The sequence below is a fragment of the Bubalus bubalis genome, chromosome 5 (assembly GCF_019923935.1).
Source record: "Bubalus bubalis isolate 160015118507 breed Murrah chromosome 5, NDDB_SH_1, whole genome shotgun sequence".
NCBI lineage: Eukaryota > Metazoa > Chordata > Mammalia > Artiodactyla > Bovidae > Bubalus > Bubalus bubalis.
The window spans coordinates 122530245-122543975 of NC_059161.1; the positions used below are offsets into that span (position 1 = coordinate 122530245).

The 13731-nt window shown below is 41.0% G+C and overlaps 1 protein-coding gene across 4 annotated transcripts in view; it reads right to left on the minus strand.

Moving 5' to 3' along the window:
• Nucleotides 1–13731, minus strand: part of STX5 (syntaxin 5) — a 28452-nt gene that overhangs the window by 5444 nt on the left and 9277 nt on the right. For 3 of the 4 annotated variants that reach the window (XM_045165845.1, XM_045165847.1, XM_045165846.1), the window contains one exon: nt 434–966. The exons of the other annotated variant lie outside the window; for it this stretch is intronic. In XM_045165845.1, coding sequence (XP_045021780.1) covers nt 684–966 — 283 coding nt within the window. In that variant the 3' untranslated portion in view covers nt 434–683. Of the gene's footprint in view, nt 1–433; nt 967–13731 lie in introns of those variants that run through there. 4 annotated transcript variants of the gene reach the window in all.

Consider the following 13731-nt stretch of genomic DNA (forward strand, 5'->3'; position numbering starts at 1 on the left):
CAGGAGATGCTGGTTGGATTCCTGGGTTGGGAAGATGCCCTGGAGGAGGAAATGGCAACCCACTCCAGTATTCTTGCCCGGAAAATCCCATGGACAGAGGAGCCTGGTGGGCTACAGTCCAAAGGGTCAAAGAGAGTCAGACATGACTGAGTGACTGAGCGCGTGCACACACACACACACTTGGGGGACGGACATGGACACACACCCACACATACCCATGGAGGATCTTAGTACACACACACACACACCCCCCCCACACTCACCCCCCACCCCCACACACAACCATGGAGGATCTTAGTTCCCAAACCAGGGACCAAATCCAATGGGAAGTTTGGAGTCCTAGCCACTGGAGCGCCAGGGAAGTCCCTAACTCTAAAAATTTTAAACATATACATTGGGGAAAGAATACAAACATCTTTTACAAATCTGATTCTTTGAATCTATAATATTTTAATATTCAAAATACATTGTCACCTGAAGAGCTCTAGTGTTTATGACCTAACTCAGCAAGGGATTCCCTAGATCTCAGGTGAACCAGGTAAGACTCAGTCAATTTTCCTGATTCTAGGACCAAGAGAGCTGTCTTCACAGAGCTTTTAAATTGCCCAGTTGAATACATGAGGCTGCTTGATGGATCAGTGTTGGGAAATCTGCTTTACACAGAAGGAGGTGTTCACCCAGTTTCACAGGATCAACAACCACGAGTAAAAGCGCTCTGCTGGTGCTGTGGGGCAGTGAAGAACCACCAGGCCTGGGCGCTGCCCGAAGGCCTCAGAGCAAGTGGGTGGGCGTGTGTCAGCCTGAGGATTGCTCAGAACGCCCACACCTTCGCTTCTTGAGGTCCTCTTGCCAAACTGAGAACACTGAAGTAGCCTGAAGAACCGGGCAAGGTGAAAAAACAGGTTCCTGGCCTCACACTTGGAGATTCTGACTCCGCAGATGTGAGTGCAGTGGACTTCCAGGAACCTTCATATTTATTTTTAAGAGGAAAAAATATACATTTATAATTAGGTATAGCTGATATAAGGTATTACATTAGTTTCGGGTGTAAAACAAAATTTTTATAGGTTATACTGCATTTAAAGTTATTACAGGAACTTCCCTGGTGGTCAGGACTTTGCCTTCCAACACAGGGGGTGTGGGTTTGATCCCTGGTCAGAGAGCTAAGATCCCACGTGCTTAGTGGCCAAAAAACCAAAACATAAGACAAAAGCAATACTGTAAGAAATTCAGTAAAGAGTTAAAAAAGTTATTATAAAATGTTGGCTATATTCCCAGTGCTGTAAAATACATTCTTATCATTTATTCTATATATAATTTTTCTCTTAAACCCCTCCCCCTATCCTGCCCCTCTCCTTTCCCTCTCCCCATCAGTAACCACTAGTCTGTGCTCTATACAAATCTGCTTCTGTTTTGTTATATTCATTCATTTTTTCCTTTTCATTTTTAAAACTGATGCTGATTTAAAATATTATATGTTTGAGATGTACCACACAGTGAGTCACAATTTTTAAAGGTTATACTCCATTTCGGAGAAGGCGATGGCACCCCACTCCAGAACTCTTGCCTGGTAGGCCGCAGTCCATTGGGTCGCTAAGAGTCGGACACGACTGAACGACTTCACTTTCACTTTTCACTTTCATGCATTGGAGAAGGAAATGGCAACCCACTCCAGTGTTCTTGCCTGGAGAATCCCAGGGATGGGGGAGCCTGGTGGGCTGTCGTCTATGGGGTCACACAGAGTTGGACACGACTGAAGTGACTTAGCAGCAGCAGCATACTCCATTTACCGATATTATAAAATATTGGTTATATTCCCTAAACTGTACAATATATCCTAGTAGCTTATTTATTTTATACAGAGTAGCCTGTACTTCTTAATCCCCTACCCCCATGGTGCCCCTCCCCACTGTCAAACACTAAATTGTTCGTTATATCTGAGTCAGTTTCTTTTTTGTCATATTCACTAATTTGTCTTATTTTTCAGATTCCACATTTAGTGATTATCATACAGTATTTGTCTACCTCTGACTTATTTCACTAAGCCTATTACACTCCAAATCTATTCACTGTTGTAACAGTTGTTGCAAATGGCAACATTTCTTTCTTTATGGTTGAGAGTATTCCATTGTATACACCTACCACATTTCCTTATCCATTCATCAGCTGATGGATACTTAGAATGCTTCTGTATCTTGGCTATTCTAAATAGTGCTGCTGTGAACACTGGGGTGAATGTATCTTTTCAAACTAGTGTTTTCATTTTCTTTGGATATATACCCAGGAGTGGAATTGTTGGACAATAGGGTTGTTCTATTTTTACTTTTTTGAGGAACCCCCCTACTGTTTCCCACCCTGGCCGCACCAACTTACATTCCCACCAACACTGCACAAGGGTTCCCTTTTCTTCATTACCCTTGCTACAGTTTATTTGTGGTCTTTTTGATGATAGCCACTCTGACAGGTATGAGGTGATGTCTTATTGTAGTTCTGATTTGCATATCTCTAATGATTAATGATGTTAAGCATCTTTTCGGGTGCTGGCTGGCCATCTGTATGTTTTCTTTGGAAACATATCCATTCAAGTCTTCTGCTCTTTCTCTTTTTGGCCGCCCTATGCGGCATGCAGGATCCCAGTTCCCCAACCAGGGATTGAACTGTACCTTCTGCCTTGGAGTGTGATGTCTTAACCACTTGACTGCCAGGGAAGTCCCTCTGCTCCTTTGTTTAATCAGGTTGCTTGATTTTTTGATGTTGAGGTGCATGAGTATCTATACATTTGTATGTTAACCCATAAGTTATATTATTTGCAAATATATTCTCCCAGTCAGTAGGCTATCTTTTTGTTTTGTCAATGGTTTTCTTCACTGTGCGAAACTTTGATTAGATCCCATTTGTTTACTTTTGGTTTTGTTTGCTTTAGGATATGGATGCAAAAAAATATTGCTATGATTTATGTCAAAGAGTATTCTGCCTGTGTTTTCTTCTAGGAATTTTTATGGTTTCTGGCCTTACATTTAGGTCTTTAATCCACTTTGAGTTTACTTTTTTTGTTGACACACCTTGTGGCTTCTAGGACCTAGTTCCCTGACCAGGGATCAAACCCCAGCCCCCGGCAGTGTAAGCGCAGAGTCCTAACTGCTAGACCACCAGGGAATTCCCACACTTGGAGTTTACTTTATGGTGTGAGAAAATGCTCTAATTTCATTCCTCTACATGCAGCTATCCAGTCTCCTCAGGACTACTTATTAAAGAGACTGTCTCTTTAATGGTATAGTCATATTTCCTTTGTCATTGATTAATTGGCCATAAGTATGTGCATTTATTTCTGGGCTCTCATTCTGTTTCATTGATGTCTGTTTTGTTTCACAGGGTATGCTTGGTAGCATTTGACTCTGTGACCCTGTGGACTGTAGCCCGACAGGCTCCTCTGTCTAGGGGATTTTCCAGGCAAGAATACTGGAGTGGGTTGCCATTTCCTCCTTCAGGGGATCTTCTCAAGCCAGGGGTCCCACCGGCATCTCATTTGCCTCCTGCATTGTAGATGGATTCACCACTGCGGCACTGGGGAAGCCCATTTTCGTTTCAGTACCATACCATACTGTTCTAATAGTAATCAAAGTTACAGCAGTAGCTTTGTAGTGCAATCTGAACACAGGGAGCATGACACCTCAAGCTCTGTTCTTTCTCAAGACTGTTTTGGATACTGTTGAGTCTTTTGTGTTTCCATTTTAAAATGACTTGTTCTAGTCTAGGAAAAATGCCATTAGTATTTTGATAGGGATTGCACTGAATCTGTAGATTGCCTTGAGTAGTATGGTCATTTTAATGATACTAATTCTTCCAATCCAAGAACACGGTGCATCATTTCTATCTATTGTGTCCTCTTCAGTTTCTTTCATCAGTGTCTTACAGTTTACCAAGTACTGTTCTTTTACTGCGTTAAATTTATTCCTTAGTATTCTCTTTGATGCGACTGTAAATGTTTCTTTCATTTCTCTGATAGTTTGTTGCTAGTAGTTAAAAATGAAACATTTCTGTGAATTACTTTTGTATCCTTCAACTTTACTGAATTTATTGATGAGCTCTTTTTGGATTTTCTATGTATGGAATCATGTCATCTGCAAAGTGACAGTTTTACTTCTTCCTTTACAATCTGGATTCATTTCTTTTTCTTCTTCTGATTGCTGTGGCTGGAACTTCCAATACTATGGTGGGTAGTATAATGTTGAGAATGAGTATTCTTGTAGCTAATTTCAAGGAAATGTTTTCAGCTTTTCACCACTGAGTATGGTGTTAACTGTGGGCTTATCATATATGGCCTTTGTTATGTTGAGGTATGTTCCTTCTATGCCTACTTCGTGTAGTTTTTTTTTTTTAAATCATAAATGGATGTTGAATTTTGTCAAAATCTTATATTTGCCTCTACTGCAATGATCATATATTTTTCTTCAATTTATTTAATGTAGTATATATCACATTGATGGATTATTTAATGTAGTATATATCACATTGATGGATGCAGGGATTTTGTAGATATTGAAAATCCCTGCATCACTGGAATAAATATTACCACTTGATCATGGTACGTGTTTTTAATGCATTGTTGGATTCAGTCTGCTAATACTATGTTGAGGATTTTTGCATCTATGTTTTATCAGTGATACCGGCCTGTAAATTTATTTTTTGTGATATCTTTGGTTTGATATCAGGGTGATGCTGGGTTTGTAGAATGAGTTTAGAATCATTTCCTCCTCTGCAGTGTTTTGACATAATTTGAAAAGGATAGGTATTAACTCTTCTCTAAACATTTGGTAGAATTCACCTGTGAAGCCATCTGGTCCTGGAGTTCTGTTGGAAGTTTTTAAAAATTACTGATTCAGGACTTCCCTGGTGGTCCAGTGGAAAGAATCTACCTGCCAATGCAGGGGACACGGGTTCAATCCCTGGTCTGGGAAAATTTCACATGCTGCAGGGCAACTAAGCCAGTGTACCACAACTACTGGAGCCTGCAGCCTCTAGAGCCCATGCTCTACAACAAGAAAAATCACTGCAATGAGAAGCCTTCACACTGCAAAGAGAAAGCAGCCCATGCTCGCCACAACCAGAGAAAGCCCACCCACAGCAATGACGACCCAGCATAGCCAAAACTAAGCAAATAAAAATTTAAAAAATTACTGATTCAATTTCATTACTGATAATTCATCTGTTCGTATCTTCTATTTCTTCCTAGTTCATCTTGGGAGATTAAACATATCTAGGAATTTGTTCATTGCTTCTAGGTTGTCCATGTTATTAGCATATAGTTTTCCATAGTAAACTGTTTTGATCCTTTGTATTTCTGTAGATCAGTTATAATTCTTCCTTTTTCATTTCTGATTTTTATTGTCTTAGGCCCTCTCTTTTTTCTTCTTGATAAGTCTGGCTAAAGGTTTATCAATCTTGTCTATCTCTTCTTAGTTTCATTGATCTTTTCTATTTTTTTGTCTTTATTTCACTTATTTCTGCTCTAATTTTTATTACTTCTTTTCTCTACTAACTTTGGATTTGTTCTTTTTCTAGTTCCTTCAGGTGTAAGGGTAGGTTGTTTAGTTGAGATTTTTATTTCCTGAAGCAGACTTCTACTGCTATAAACATCCTTCTTAGAACTGCTGTTGTAGGAAGTCCCACATATTTTGGATTGTTTTCATTTTCACTTGTCTCAAAGTAATTTTTATTTCTCCTTTCATTTCTTCAGTGATCCACTGTTTGTTTAGCAACATATTTTTTAGCCTCCACTTGTTTGTGTTTTTTGCAGTTTTCTTCTTATAGCTGATTTCTTCTTCTTCTTCTTCTTCTTCTTCTTTTGTAGTTGATTTCCACTCTTACAGCACTGTGGCTGGAAAAGATGCTTGCTATGATTTCAATTTTCTTAAATTTACTAAGACTTGTTTTGCATCCTATCACAACCCACTCCAGTATTCTTGCCTGGAGAATCCATGGACAGAGGAGCATGGCAGGCTACAGTCCATAGGGTCACAAAGAGTCAGACAAGACTGAAGAGACTTAGTACACATGTACATTTTGTGGCCTAGCATGTAGTATTCCTGGAAAATGTTCCATATGCACTTGAAAAGAATTTGTATTCTGCTGCTTTTGGAGAATTGTTCTCTATATTTAGGGCCAGTGCCTAAATGACACATTATTGACTTCTTATCTGATGTGTCCATTAATAGAAGGAAATGCCAATCCACTCCAGGACTATTGCCTGGAAAATCCCATGGACAGAGGAGCCTAGTAGGCTATAGTCCATGGGGTTGCAAAGAGTTGGACACCACTGAGCGACTTCACTAACTCATTCACTATTCAATTCCTCCCTTTATGTCAATTTCTCTCTTTATGTCTGTTAATATTTCCTTTACATATTCAGGTGTTCTTATCTCTGGAGCCATGGGTCTACCAGGGAAGTCTCCCCTTGCTGCTTTTACTATTCTTTGTCTTTAATTTTTGCCATTTTAATTACAATGTGTCTTGTTGTGGTCCTCTTTGGAGTTGATCGTGTTTGGGACTCTCTGGGCTTCCTGGACATAGATGTCTATTCCTTTTTCCAGGTCAGGAAAACTTTCAGCAATTATACCTCTAAATATGGTCTCTGTCTCTTCTTCCCTTCTCTGGAACCCCTATAACGCAGATGTTAGCACACTTGATGCCCTGGAAATCTCTTAAACTGTGTTCACTTTTTTTTTCTTTTTAGCTTCAGTGATTTCTACTACTCTATCTTCCAACTCACTGATCCATTCCTCTATGTCATTTAATCTACTGTTGATTTCTTCTAGTGTATTTTTCATTTAAGTTATGTTATCTGTTTGGTTTTTCTTTGTATCTTCTAACTCTTTGTTAAACTTCTGTGTTCATCCATTCTTCTCTGGAGTTCTTTCATCTTTATGATCTTGAACTCTATCAGGGAGTTCACCGATCTCCACTTCACTTAGTTTTTCTTCTGGGGTCTTGTCCCTTTGATTGGAACAAGCTCCTCTGTAACCTCACTTTGTCCAATTTGCTGTTTCTATTTCCATGTATCTGGCAGATTGGTCGTTTCTTGACCTTAGAGAAATGGCCTTTTGTAGGAGCTGTCCTGTGCATCCTATCTCCTGATTACCAGAGCTCTGTGCTCCAGGGCTGCCCCACATTGCATGGGCCCCTCTGTTGTGATGGGGATGACTAGGCGTAGGTGGTCCAGTAGGTGTGGCTGGCCCCTGGTCTGGTTAGTTGCCAGGCCCTGCCTTATGCAGAGGCTGCCAGTCACTGGCTGGCAAGATACTCATTTTTTATAAGCTCTATAGGGGGTTCCTATGAACATCCAGCTTTGGCAACCAATGGTTAAAAGGATGTTTATTTATTCAACTAGTAGGTGTTGAGCACCAGCCATTGACACAGTGCTGAGTTCAGTTATCTTGGTCCCTCCCCTCAGGGGGGAGCAGAAAACATCCGCTTTCCCAGCTATCACTGCTGCTGCTGCCGCCAAGTCGATTCAGTCGTGTCCAACTCTGTGCGACCCCATAGATGGCAGCCCAACAGGCTACCCTGTCCCTGGGATTCTCCAGGCAAGAACACTGGAGTTGGTTGCCATTTCCTTCTCCAATGCATGAAAGTGAAAGTGAAAAGTGAAAGTGAAGTCGCTCAGTCGTGTCCAACTCTCAGCGACCCCATGGACTGCAGCCTACCAGGCTCCTCCATCCATGGGATTTTCCAGGCAAGAGTACTGGAGTAGGGTGCCACTGCCTTCTCCACCCAGCTATCACTAGCTGATTTTAAATTCAAGTCTTCTACTTATGCACTGCCTCCCCACTTCCTCTCACCTGCTCCAGGACATAAACTTTTAACAGTTCTTCCCCCTTCCTGTTATAATATCAATTTTTATTTCTCTGTTGGATCATTCCCAATACAATACAAACATACATTTATTTTCTCCCATTCTTTAAAAAAAAACAAAACAAAAACCTCTTGTCTTTCACTGGACAAACTGGGAACAATCTGAACACTGAAAATAATCATTATCCTAACTAATTGTAATACAAAACATAAATAAAAACCTTAAGTCCATAATGATACTCAAAAACAAGGAAGAATTAAAACAAGAATTAAAACCTCCTTAGCCTCTATGTTGGCACCTGCTCCACAAACTACTTACTCTGAAAATACAGGAAAATAATTAAGGTTTTATCCAGCCTGATTAAGATGAACTTCAGCTCATGCAGTTAATAAAGAAAAGCTTTTGTTTATAGAAAAAAAAAATGCACCTGAATTAGATAAATTGATTCAGACCAAACAAGCATGATAACTGGCTCCTAAAAACAGGTTAAAGGGTCTTGGGGAACAGGATATCCAATAAATCATTTGCTGACTGCAAAGAAGAAATATACTCTTAAAAACAGAGATCATTTATTATCACCTTAATCAAATGATCAAATTTGTTCTTGATAATGTAGGGACAGCTGACATTAAATGCATCTTAATAAGATGCAATTTGTTGAGATATATATATGTACATATATCTCAACAAAATATAGTTACAGTCGATTTTTTTGGGGGAGCCGCTTTGCACAGCTTGTGGGATTTTAGTTCTTCTACCAGGGATCAAACCCAGGCCTTCAACAGTGAAAGCACAGAGTCCTAACCACTGAACCACCAAGAAAGTCCTATAGTTGATTTACATATGTATACATATATATTCCTGGAAGAAGACAGAGAAAGAGGAGAAAAAATTTCAAAAGAAATAATGGTGAAATATTTCCTAAGCTTTGTGAAAGACATAAATTTACAGATTCAGGAAGCTCAGAGAACCCCAAGCAGCATAAATTCAAAGGAAACCACATCTAGGTACATAAGTGATCAACTGCTGAAAACCACAGAAAAGAAGAAAAAAAAAAATTGAAAAGCAGAAGCAGTCAGAGATTACATACAAAAGTTAGAATTACCACTGACTTCTCATTAGGAATGAAAGGCTAAAAGACAGTAGAATATTGTATTTAAAGCACTTTAAGCAGAGAAACTATTCTTCAAAAATGTGGGTGAAATAATGAAATTTTAGATAAAAGAATTTGTCATTAGTAGAGCTGCACTATAAAAAGTACTAAAGAGGACTTCTTTAGTGGTCTAGGGGTTAAGAATCTGTATGGCTTCCTTATGTAGGGAACACAGGTTCGACTCCTGGTCCAGGAAGATTCCCCATGACTTGGGGCAACTAAGCCTGTGCTTGCAACTACTGAGCTCACAGGCTCTAAAGCCTGTGACCCCAACTACTGAGCACAAGCACCCTAGAGGGCCAGGTTCTGCAACAAGAGCCTGAGCACCACAATTAGAGAGCTCCCATTCAAAGCAATCAGAGAAAGTCTACACGCAGCAACAAAGACCCAGCACAACCAAAAATAAAAATAAATTTTAAAAAAAGGTACTAAAGAAAATTCTCCAGGTTTAAGGGAAGTGATGCCAGATGGAAACTGGGTATTCAGGAAGAAATGAAGAACAATGCAAAGAGTAAATATTTGAGTAACACAAAAGATTACTTTTTCCTCTAATTTCTTTAAGATAAAAATTATACTATGGTATTATGGGATTTATAAACTTATGTAGATACAACAAATGTGACAACTAGAGCATAAAAGATGAAGGAGGGGGGTTGAAAAGTTCTCACATTTTGTATGAAGCAGACTGGGAAGAGTTGGGCTCGATAAAGGACAGAAATGGTATAGACCTAACAGAAGCAGAAGATATTAAGTAGAGATGGCAAGAATACACAGAAGAACTGTACAAAAAAGATCTTCACGACCCAGATAATCACAATGGTGTGATCACTGACCTAGAGCCAGACATCCTGGAATGTGAAGTCAAGTGGGCCTTAGAAAGCATCACTACGAACAAAGCTAGTGGAGGTGATGGAATTCCAGTTGAGCTATTTCAACTCCTGAAAGATGATGCTGTGAAAGTGCTGCACTCAATATGCCAGCAAATTTGGAAAACTCAGCAGTGGACACAGGACTGGAAAAAGTCAGTTTTCATTCCAATCCCAAAAAAAGGCAATGCCAAAGAATGCTCAAACTACCGCACAATTGCACTCATCTCACACGCTAGTAAAGTAATGCTCAAAATTCTCCAAGCCAGGCTTCAGCAGTATGTGAACCGTGAACTTCCGATGTTCAAGCTGGTTTTAGAAAAGGCAGAGGAACCAGAGATCAAAGTGCCAACATCCCCTGGATCACGGAAAAAGCAAGAGAGTTCCAGAAAAACATCTATTTCTGCTTTATTGACTATGCCAAAGCCTTTGACTGTGTGGATCACAATAAACTGTGGAAAATTCTGAGAGAGATGGGAATACCAGACCACCTGACCTGCCTCTTGAGAAATCTGTATGCAGGTCAGGAAGCAACAATTAGAACTGGACATGGAACAACAGACTGGTTCCAAATAGGAAAAGGAGTACGTCAAGGCTGTATATTGTCACCCTGCTTATTTAACTTCTATGCAGAGTACATCATGAGAAACGCTGGACTGGAAGAAACACAAGCTGAAATCAAGATTGCCGGGAGAAATATCAGTAACCTCAGATATGCAGATGACACCACCCTTATGGCAGAAAGTGAAGAGGAACTAAAAAGCCTCTTGATGAAAGTGAAAGTGGAGAGTGAAAAAGTTGGCTTAAAGCTCAACATTCAGAAAACGAAGATCATGGCATCCGGTCCCATCACTTCATGGGAAATAGATGGGCAAACAGTGGAAACAGTGTCAGACTTTAGTTTTTTGGGCTCCAAAATCACTGCAGATGCTGACTGCAGCCATGAAATTAAAAGACACTTACTCCTTGGAAGGAAAGTTATGACCAACCGAGACAGCATATTCAAAAGCAGAGACATTACTTTGCCAACAAAGGTCCATCTAGTCAAGGCTATGGTTTTTCCAGTGGTCATGTATGGATGTGAGAGTTGGACTGTGAAGAAGGCTGAGTGCTGAAGAATTGATGCTTTTGAACTGTGGTGTTGGAGAAGATTCTTGAGAGTCCCTTGGACTGTAAGGAGATCCAACCAGTCCATTCTGAAGGAGTTCAGTCCCTGGTGTTCTTTGGAAGGAATGATGCTAAAGCTGAAACTCCAGTACTTTGGCCACCTCATGTGAAGAGTTGACTCATTGGAAAAGACTCTGATGCTGGGAGGGATTGGGGGCAGGAGGAGAAGGGGACGACAGAGGATGAGATGGCTGGATGGCATCACTGACTCGATGGACGTGAGTCTGAGTGAATTCTGGGAGTTGGTGTTGGACAGGGAGGCCTGGTGTGCTGCGATTCATGGGGTCGCAAAGAGTCGGACACGACTGAGCGACTGATCTAATCTGATAATCCCTATAGCAACCACTAAAAAAAAAACAAGCCAATTACATATAGCTAAAATATTAACAAATTTATATGGATTTTTGCAACTGTTCAAGACAGGAAAGAAGGAGGAGGAACCAAAAAAAAAGAGAGAGAGAAGGGAAAAACAAAAAAACAGTAAAATGGTAGATCTAAATTGAACCTTAGCAAATATTACACTAAATATTAATGAACTAAACAGGCTAATTAAATTCTCAGCTCTCATCTTGCTTGGCCTCAAAGCAAAATCTGTCACAGCTGGTCATTCTTTCCCTGACTTACTTTCTCCTCCTGACTCCCAGGACATCATCTTCATTCATTTCTCTTCCTCTCTCACAAGCTGTGCTCCTGTTCAGTATCCTCTCCTGGGACTGAGACTTCATTCCAGAAATAGCCTTTGGGACTCAGAGCTTGATCCTCCTCTTTCTCAGAACTCCCTTGGCCTAGTTTCAAAGTTCAATTCTGCCCATTTTTGGCCCGTAACCTGTCTTTTCAACTCCTTACATCTATCAGCCTGTTCACTATTTCCACTTAGATGTCTAACAGACAACTGTCCACTTCTTGTTGGAACACAACTTATTTTGCCCCAAATCTGCTCTGTCTTGAGTAACTAGCTCTGTCTATTTCTAGTGAAGGACATGAATCCCTTCAATCGCTCACATCAAAAGCTTGGAGTTATCATAAACTCTTTTTCTCTCATACCTTGCATTCAGTTCATCAAGTAACTGATCCTGCTGGTTCTACCTCCAAAATATATCCAGAATGCAACTACTACTCATTCAGCCTTGGCCCCAACTATCACTACCTCCTGCCTAGATTACTGCAAAGGCCTCTGAACTCATCTCCCTGCTTGTATTCTAGGCCTTTACAATCTGTTCTGACTATGGCAACTAAATGATCTTTTTAAAATAGAAGTCAGAGGGACTTCCCAGAGGAGGGAATCCCTTGGAAGTCCAGTAGTTAGGACTTGGCACTTCCATGCAGTGGCCCTGGCCGAAGAACTAAGATCCCATAAGCTGTGCAGTGCAACCCAAAATATAAACAAATAAAAATAAAATAGACGTCAGATACTATAACCTTCCACTAAAACCCTACAATGGGACTTCCCTGGTGGTCTAATCTACCTGCCAAGGCAGCAGACACGGGTTTGATCCCTAGTCTGGGAAGATTCCACACACCACAGGGCAACTGAGCCCATGCGCCACAACTACTGAGCTTGCACACCCTACAGCCACTGCTCCAAAACAGAGAGAGAAGCTATCTGCTTGCCGCAACTAGAGAAAGCCCGCTCGCAGCAATGAAAACCTAGCACGGCCAATCAATCAAATCAATCAATACCCTGCACTGGCTCCCCATGTGGGCTTCCCTGTGGGTCAACTGGTAAAGAATCCACCTGCAATGAGGGAGACCTGGGTTCGATCCCTGGGTTGGGAAGATGCCCTGGGGAAGGGAACGGCTACCTACTCCAGTATTCTGGCCTGGAGAATTCCATGGACTGTATAGTCCACGGGGTCACAGAGAGTCAGACACGACTGAGCAACTCTCACTTTCACTTTTCACATGGGCTTTAAAAGGCCCCACCTGATCTTGTCTCCCATTTCCCCTCTAAACTCACCTGGTACTACTCTTCTCCTTACTTGTCGCCAGATGCAGTGGCTTCTTTGCTATCCTTCAACTCAACAGACATATTCTTGCCTGAAGACCTTTACATAGGTTCTGCCCTCTGCCTGGTACTCCTCGCCGTATATCCATACAGCAAACTCCCTCACCTTCCCCCAGTCTTGGAAGGATGTCATCTTCTTAATAGTGCCTACCACAGCCATCCTTATTTAAAATTACAACTTGCTCCTCCAAACTTAGAACTCCTAATTAGTTTACCCTAATCTACTTTTATTTATGGATTTATCACTGGTCAAAAATATATACTGGACCATTTACTTATGACGTATATTCTAAATTATCTGCCCTACTATGATGTACGTTCCACGAGGGCAGGGATCTTTGTTGCTTTTGTCTTTGGCTGTATCTCTATGACTGACTGAATGCCAAGTGCCAAAGAACAGGAGCAGATAAAATGCTTTGTGCAGTAGCAAGGGTACCAGGGGAGCAGAGGCCCTCCTGTGGGTTGGCTCTGCCTACCTCCCTCCGGCCTCATCCTGCACTTCTCTCTTCCTGTTCACTGCTTCCCAGCTCCACTGGCCTTGATTCTTTAATAAAGTAAGACTGTCCCATTGTATGGCCTCTGTTCCGGCTGTCTACACTGCCTAGACCACTCTTACCCTTTCCTTTGCGTGCATGGATCCCTCTTGTCATTCACGTCTCTGCTTCAATACGAAGCCTTCAGAGCAGCC